At 45.7% G+C, this 8,142-nt stretch overlaps 1 protein-coding gene across 1 annotated transcript in view; it reads right to left on the bottom strand.

Moving 5' to 3' along the window:
- Positions 1-8,142, bottom strand: part of MTPAP (mitochondrial poly(A) polymerase) — a 31,641-nt gene that overhangs the window by 3,750 nt on the left and 19,749 nt on the right. The window contains exons 5-7 of the mRNA XM_025204425.1: positions 4,278-4,504; positions 2,748-2,840; positions 2,557-2,630 (exon numbers count right to left, since the gene is read on the bottom strand). Of these exons, the coding sequence (XP_025060210.1) occupies positions 2,557-2,630; positions 2,748-2,840; positions 4,278-4,504 (394 nt within the window). The remainder of the gene's footprint in view (positions 1-2,556; positions 2,631-2,747; positions 2,841-4,277; positions 4,505-8,142) is intronic.

Raw genomic sequence — 8,142 nt, 5'->3', positions numbered from 1 at the left:
GTTTCCTTCTCGGGCAAAGGGAGACTGGGGGAACAGCCACAGGGGCCCAGGCCAGAAGCCTCTAAACAGAAGCTTCTGGTTCGGGGCTAGGGATAAGGCAGGTCTTGCTGCCAATGTCGTTGGGTCCTGCTGCTGGCTCCCCCTGGGTCCTGCTGCCACTGGTGTCTTGTCATCTTTGACAGGCAGCCAGGAGCAGATAAATATTAATCATTTTAGGGGCCCTGCAGGCCGGATGGAATAGTCTGGTGGGCCGGGTCCAGCTCGCGGGCCGTATTTTGCCTGACCCTACTAACTGGTCAAGTTTTAACCAACTATGTTGCATGCAGACACAAGCTATGGCTAGGGCCAACCTTGCCAGTACCAACTTTTAAAAGTTAAAAGGTCTGGGTTTCTATCCCAGAAGACACCCAAACACTGCAAAGCCTTCTGGGATACATGGTTTATATGTGATTGTTGGGTTTTACAGATCATAGGAAAATAGAGCTGTAAGATACCTCACAAGGTTATCTAATCCAGCCCCCATCTCAATGCAGGATGATCCCTGGCTAAATAATCCCAGCCAAGAACGTGTCCAACCTAAACCTGAAAAATTCCAAAAATGGAGATTCCACAATTTCTGTAGCTTGTTCCAATGCTTGCCCACCTTCATAGTGAGGAAGTTCCTCCTAATCTCCAACCTAAGTTTTCTCTATTTCAGTTTGAGGCCACTGCTCTTAGTCCTGTCCTCTACAGCCACAGAGAAAAGCCCATCTCTCTATTCTCTATACTCAGTCTTCTCTTCTGCAAATTAAAAAATCCTTGTTCTTTCAACCTCTCCTCGTAAGTCTTGCTTCCTATGCCCCTAATCATTTTGTTGCTCTGTGCTGCAATCTTTCCAATCTATCCGTATCCTTCTTGAAGTGTGGAACCTAAAATTGGACACTACTACAGGTAAGGCCTTACTGGTGCTAGAGAATTGAAGAATCACTTTCTCTGATTTGCAAGTGACACTCCTGTTAATAGTCCAGAATTATGTTTGCCTACGCCCTCCCCCCCCCCCCCCCTTTTTTTTTTTGGCAACAAGAGCACATTATAGCCTAATATTCAACTTATGGTCTATTGCAGAGGTCCGCAACCCCAGGCACTGTGCTAGAGCATGGCATGCAAAGCCATTTTGCTCGGCACGCCACAGCTGGCTTGGACTCTGGACAGGCCCCTGCCACCAGCCATGGAGCCCCGGCTGTTCACAGCAGACAGTGGAGAGGGCTGCAAGCAGTTGTACCAGGGCCTGTGGAGCTCTGGCCTAGCTCATTACTGGCAGCAAGTGCACACACACCTTGGGATGAATACCAGGAAAGTGGTTGTGGCTGCGTTGTCACAATGAGGATTGGGCCCCTCACGGCTCCCCTGCCTTCTGCCACTGGCACATCAACATCTTACAAGTTGAGGTTTCAGGGTTTTTTGGGACTCTGTCCAAGCATATTGCAGACCTCTGTTCTACTATAACCTCTAGTCTTTCTCTGCAGTACTGCAGCCTAGGCAGTCTGCATTTGTGCATACAATTATCCTGTCACAAGAGCAGGACTTTGCACTTGCCTTTGCTAAATCTCATTGCGGACCATTTTTGTCTTCTGCACTCCATAAGAGACCTATGGTTTCTCTGGTCTTCCTCTTACTTTTGACACCTTTTTGGATCTAGAATCTTTTTATGGCCTTTTCTGTGCCTTTCCAGCTGCATCTCAAATTGTGCTTTGACCTTCCTAATTTTCTCTCATGCCCTACCTTGCACTTCCAATTCTTTCATCTCATTGGGATGGTTTGCTTCTGCACCCTTAAGAGTGCCTCCTTAAAGTACAGCCAGCTCTCCTAGACTCCTTTTCCCCCTCATACTTGCCTCCCAAGGGATCCTCTCCATCAGTTCCGAGTCTGCTATAGCCTGCTTTTCTGAAGTTCAATTTTGTGGCCACTGTCGTCCACATTACCTTCTACCATCGCATTCTCAACCAATGCCTCCCTGTTTGTGAGCAGCAAGTTGAGAAGAGCTTCCTTCACAGTATGCCTGTCCATCATCACCTGTACCAAAAAAAAGTTACCCCTACACACACCAAGAATTTGCTGGACTGCTTCTGCACTACTGTGTTTCCTTCCCAACAGATATCCTGATAATTCAAGCCCCCCATGAGAACCAGGCCCTGTAATTTGGAAGCTTCCATCAGTTATGAATGCTGTAGAGCTATCAACAAAGTAGCTGAAAAGGAGTGTGTTTTGTTTTGCAGAATTGAACTTATGCAACAGATTCACTTTTAAATTAATTTTCTGAATTTTATCATTTCAAATATATTCTGTGTCAATCAAATTTATGCCACTGCCACACACCTGCACAATACAAAAGTTTCCTTATGACAAGGGAACACACAGATGATTATTCATTTATCCCACACAGGTAAGCAAAAACAGCAAAAATTTGTCACCTGCCCAGTACTGCAGCTTAATATTTGTAGACTTCCCAATTCCCCTTTACAGTAGATAAAGTAACAGCAAGAATAAAGTAACAGTAAGAAAATAAATTCCATTTACCTCACAAATGTTTATAGACTTGCTACTGAAATCAAAATTTCCAAAATATTCAAAGAATTCATTCAGAAGTACATCTGGTAAAACAAAAAAAGCCATGGTATGAAGGAAAGATTTCTTCTACCCCTCACACCCCTGTACCCCTCTCCCCCCGAATAGGATGGAGACAAAACACTGACTGAAGATTTACCTACCCAAAGTTTCTGTGTTTTCTGTCTGGTTTATTTTGTTTGGATTACTAACAAACGTACAGTCATGACCTCCGATTATGTGCTCATCTTCTGCATCTGAAAATAAGTTGTGAACATGTTTCAAAGTGACACACATTTAAAAAAAGAAGTCCATCATGGTTAGCATAGCTCAGACACCTGCTTCTAAAAGAAAAATCTGAAGTTAACTCAGAGAAAGTAAGTACAAGAGGTGAACTAGGAATAGTTATTTTAAGTGACCCTTCAGACTGATGTGTTTTACAACTGTAGAGAGGGAAGGGAGAATTGCTCAGGACTAAATGAAAAATACTCAAGTGCCCAAATAGTGAAGATGCGTGACCTCTGTGCCCCTTGAAAAAAATCTCCCCTTAAGGAAACAAACCTGTGAGCCTTACTTATGCAGGTAACACCAAAAAGTCAGTTGACAACTGATTTAAAAGGCTTTTGATTACTTTTACCTCAAAATCATCACAATTCACTACAGTTTTATATTTATTCTCTACTGCAAAACTTGAAAGAGACTATGCCAGTGCTTGTCAACTTTTTTAGACTTAAGGAACCACTCCTGCGACTTGAAGCACCGCTTCTTAACTTCTGTGAACCAAGTGGCACCCCTTTTCAAAGACTTATTTATTTAATACAGGGCGTATATCTCCTTGCAGAGGGGGCAGGCAGTGGATGGCAGGGGATCAGGTAGGCAGGGAGAGCCAGAACTGGCCTTTACCTGCTTATCTCCTCACACTTCCTGCAGCACCCTTCAAAGGACATTGTGACACCCCTGGGTGCCCCAGCACACCGGCTAGGAATCACTGGAGTATGCTTATAATGGTCAGAACAGCGAACTAAGGAATCAGTTCTGACCTGTGCCCTCTTCACTGGAGAATTTTCTTTGACCTCAAGCAAGTCATAGTCAATTAACCCAGCTATTAAATAGGTAAACAAACGACCTCGGAGATGCTGAAGTATAATTTATGGGACACTGACAACTTCTGGTAAAAGTTATTATCAAGTCAGAAGTTACAACCTTTCCATTTATTTAAATATTTGAAATTGATGTCAATTAGTGGCTATAAAATCAGCAACATACCAAGTATATCAGTGACACAGCAGCCTGGTTCTCTTGCAAAGAAAAAAAAGTAAGTCAGCAAATCAGAAGTGACAGTTCAAAAAAAGGACAAGCCAGACTTTTATTATAAAGGCTGATTTTAATTACCCAATGCACACAAACAAGTTCACTTATACTGATAATTTAGATTTTATGGTATTTAATATTGTAATGTGAACACAGAAAAATTTCCTTCTTAAAAATGTGACTGTTTCATCAAAATATTCATCCTACAACAGAAAGTTATTTAACAATAATCAATTGCATGAATATTCCACCAAAGATGTGACATTTGCAATACACCAGGGTATTCTGGTTTATAATGACCCAGGTTTACACATAAATCAATGGAAGTGGAAAACATTCAAAAGCCATTTCACTCTTGTTCCAAAAAAATGAGATGTCCTTACCTGCCAGGTTTTTAAGTTCGGCTAATGTTGGAAGGATTGGTGGCTTTCTATTTTGCAGGAAAAACAAAATCATCATTGTTAGAGAGAAGTTTGTAATCCAGGGACCAGAGGTACTGCTTGTAATTCCATGTGTCCGGGCCCAGCAACGAATAGCGAACACAAGGGCTCGTACACGCGAGTCAAGATTGCCATAAATATAAAGGAGTTCGGAACTTCTCAAAGCAACCCTGAGAGACAAAAGCATAAAAAAACATAAACTGACAAATACAGTCTTAATTGTTCTGTCTTAAAGCATCAATTATGAGGAAAGGAGGTCTTCTGGACAAAATGTTTTTACAAGCAACGTAACAAAACATTTAAAAAAAACCCACTTCAAATTATATGGGATGAATTTCCTGAAGGCTCTATAGCAGAGGTTGGCAACCTATGGCCCAAGAGCTCCAGCCCATAAAGAGATTTTATCCAACCTGCTAAGGACACCAAAAAAAATGATACTGTCACAAGTTTATATAGCCTGCTGTTATATTAAGTTTTGCATGAAAACCCACCACCTAGTGGCAAAAAATCTAACTGCCACTGCCTCTGACCCACAGAGGGCAGAGATGTGTTAATTTAGCATTCAGCAGTGACTTCTGAAGTCAGGCAGAAGGTATGGCAGAGGAGTATCTTAGGGTGCTGACAGATGTGGGGGGTGGAAATAAAAATAAATAAATAAATAAAAAAATCAAGAGACCAAAAAACCCCTACACATTTTACCAGAAGCAGCAGCATGTTAGTTTTTACCCGGCTCCACAGCATCTGTATAGTCGGGCACTTCAGTGGGGCTTTTTGGCACTTTTATCTAAAGCTGATTCAATCAGCTATTAGGTAAAAGCACCCAAAAGCCGCACTAAAACGCCCAATCTATACAGATGTTAGGCAAGCCAGGTCCAGCTAATTCAATGCCTCTTTTGGGCACGTGCTGGGCTCGGCACAGTGTGCGCCAAGTTTGAAGTAAAGTGCTATTTCCTCCCCTCCCCCAAACACATCAAATGTGTTTTAGTTCAAAAGTGCATGCTGCCATGCATTTTGCCATTGATACAAATGTATGAGATGCAACGCTGGGCAAATCAGCCCACGTGCTCTGCAAGTTCGATTAAATCAGTCTGTTCCAACTTGCTGGATTTCCAGTGCATCCGAGCAGACAACGGTATGTGTATAAATGCCCTTAGAAACTAACTCAGTTGTCAGGTGCTATGTTGCTGACCCCATAATACTGGGATTTGTATAAAATTAAAGAAAATTAGTATTAGCATACTTTTAGGAGACAGGACAGCTTTGGTTAAAAATCCAGAAGACAAATGCACATTTCAATAGAGAAATCAAGCCTCCAGTGAACAAGTAAATGCAGAATGAATAGCTAAAATTTTAACTTTAATTTAGCCCCTTATATAGAGATTGAGAGATTCAATGCACAAGGAATCTACCAATACAAACTATAACACAAACTTCTTTTTAAAACACATCTTTGATACAATGCATAGAAGTCAAGTAAAATCTGAAGAACGATGCCAGTCACATTTATAAAACCAACTAAGTTGGAGAAAGCCAGTTTGGTAGCCACCCTATTACAAGCCTGCAGATTACAGCAGTGCCTTACACTTTTTCTTCCAAATAATGCTGTCCCTCCTTGGCATGACAAACTAAGAAAAAGCCACTTTTCAAGTATAAACTAATTTGAAGTACACGCCTATATCTACAATGTTCTACATGCTGTACAGAAAGCAAGAGCGTGCATCAAAACCTCCTGAGCCGCTCTGTTCAGTCTGGGCTAGCAACACTGGTTCAGTTAGCAAGCAGAATGCATGTGCAAGACTGATATCCCAACTACAAAGAAAAACTGTCCCCTCTCATTATCAGGGATCTGGGTTTTCCATTCATCATGGAAAATGCAGATTTTCTCCTTTAAAAGGAGAAAAAACACAGGAAAGGTCAGGTTGTCTGGTGCAGGCTGGCATAGTTCTAGCTTGCAAGGGGCTGGGGGGAGTGGGATACAGAGTATGCCACATGCTTGTGCACACATACATTTGCACGTGGTCAGCAATACAGCCAGGCAGTGGTGAAGAGCAGCTCCCCCTGGTGCCTGCTGCTGCGTGCACTCCTGAGGAGGGGGACATGTACCCCTCCCAGATTTGTGCATGGGGTGAGTGCAGGCTGCCTGCTGTGGGCTTGGGGCTCCCCACCCTGCTGCCCTCCCCACAGGGGCCCCACAGCCCAGCGGATGGGATCTGACGTGGGAGGATGGAAAAGCTTGGTGCTGCCACTGCCGCCACCTGGAGCTCCGTCCCAGCTGTGCTGCCATGAAGCTTCTGCCTCACTGCTTCCCGCCACCGCCCCCCACCCTCAGCAGAGCCTGCCAATACGAGCTGCCGTGCATTGCACAGCCCCTGAGTTGCAGGGGGCGGGTGCTTCCCTCCGCAGCAGCCATTTCCCTCAAGGCTGCCCAGGTAGGGTGCTAGCTGCATGGGTGCAGCCCCAGCTCACAGGCAGCACCTGCTGGATCCAATGGTGCATGGGTTTCTGGAAGCCTGGCTGTGCTCAGAGAAGTTCGGGCTGGACAGGTTTCCAGTGCCCTGGGAGCACAAGAGTGACTCTTGAAATCAAATTACTGATTTTTTTTTTTTAAATAAAATTAGTCGTTGTAGATGTTCTCTTTTTACAATATAACTTGGTATTTTTCTGCTTCTGACATGACAAAACCCCTTTCTGAAAGAAGTGTTTCCAGGGGAAAAAGAGAGGGACTTCTAGTGGCAAAGGTCAGGGTTACAGGATAGGACTCACAGCCACAGGAGGGCGACCAAGGGGCAGGGTGCCTAGCAAGAGGCAGGGCTGCAACAGGTGCCACCACTTGGTAAGTGGCCCTGCACCTGAAATAATTGCTGATGCTGTGTTAAAGTATGCAGTCAAAGGGTACCTAAAAATCCTGGACTTCAATAAATACTTCTGCAATAAGGTGGCAGCAACAGGGGGCACCATGCCATGGCAGTGAGGCTAGCATGGGGAGCCCTAAGCCCTGCAGTTGGCAGCCCACATCCTCTCTTGCCTCCCCATGTTCCGCTGTGCCACCCACAGGGGAGGCCGGGCTCCACACTCCACTCCGAGCACAGCAGCTGTCACCTCCCACATGTGGCAGCCAGGACTCAGGTGCTGCTGAGATGGGCAGGGGGATGCAGGCCCTGGCCCTGATCCAACAGTCCTGGCAGCTGGTGGAGGCAGGTGGCTGCATATCCAGAGTGAGGGGCACCAGCAGGGCGCGGGGGGGGTGGTGGGAAGGGAAGCTATAGGCTGGGAGTAAGGAGCACCAACAGGGCCAAGGGCCTGCAGGTCAGGAGTGAGAGGCACCAGCAGGGCTGGGGGGGTTGTGGCTTGGGAGTGAGGGGCAACAGCATGGGCAGAGGCAGGGCCCCTAGCATATCAAGGCTACTCTGAGCCACATAGTAGAGGTGCACAGATACATTGGTCCAATATCAGATCAGCACCAATATAAAGAAAATTGAGCAAATTGGAAACTGGCCTGATGTGGTCGATAGTTTGGCCAATAAATGGCCCGTGCATGCGCAGAGCTGCAGCGCAGCATGAGGCAGCAAGGAGCACAGCCTGGCAGCTTGGAGAACTGCATGCAGCTTGTAAGTCTGTTGTAGTGGAAGGGGAGGAGGAAGGGAAGGGGTATGAGGGGGGAGGGCAGGTCAAGTCCCCTGCAGTGAGGGAGGGAGTGGGGCTGGGGCAGACACTGGCCAGCTGGGACAAGGCAAGGTGCTGGATGGCGCTGCTGCCCATCAGGGGGGCGCCAGGAGGGGTGGGGCGGCTCCTACCGCTGTGTGCACCC

This window comes from Alligator sinensis, unplaced genomic scaffold (assembly GCF_000455745.1).
Source record: "Alligator sinensis unplaced genomic scaffold, ASM45574v1 scaffold309_1, whole genome shotgun sequence".
In the NCBI taxonomy this organism is placed as follows: domain Eukaryota; kingdom Metazoa; phylum Chordata; order Crocodylia; family Alligatoridae; genus Alligator; species Alligator sinensis.
The sequence above is the reverse complement of the archived record's forward strand: the minus strand, read 5'-3'. Positions and strand labels throughout refer to the sequence as shown.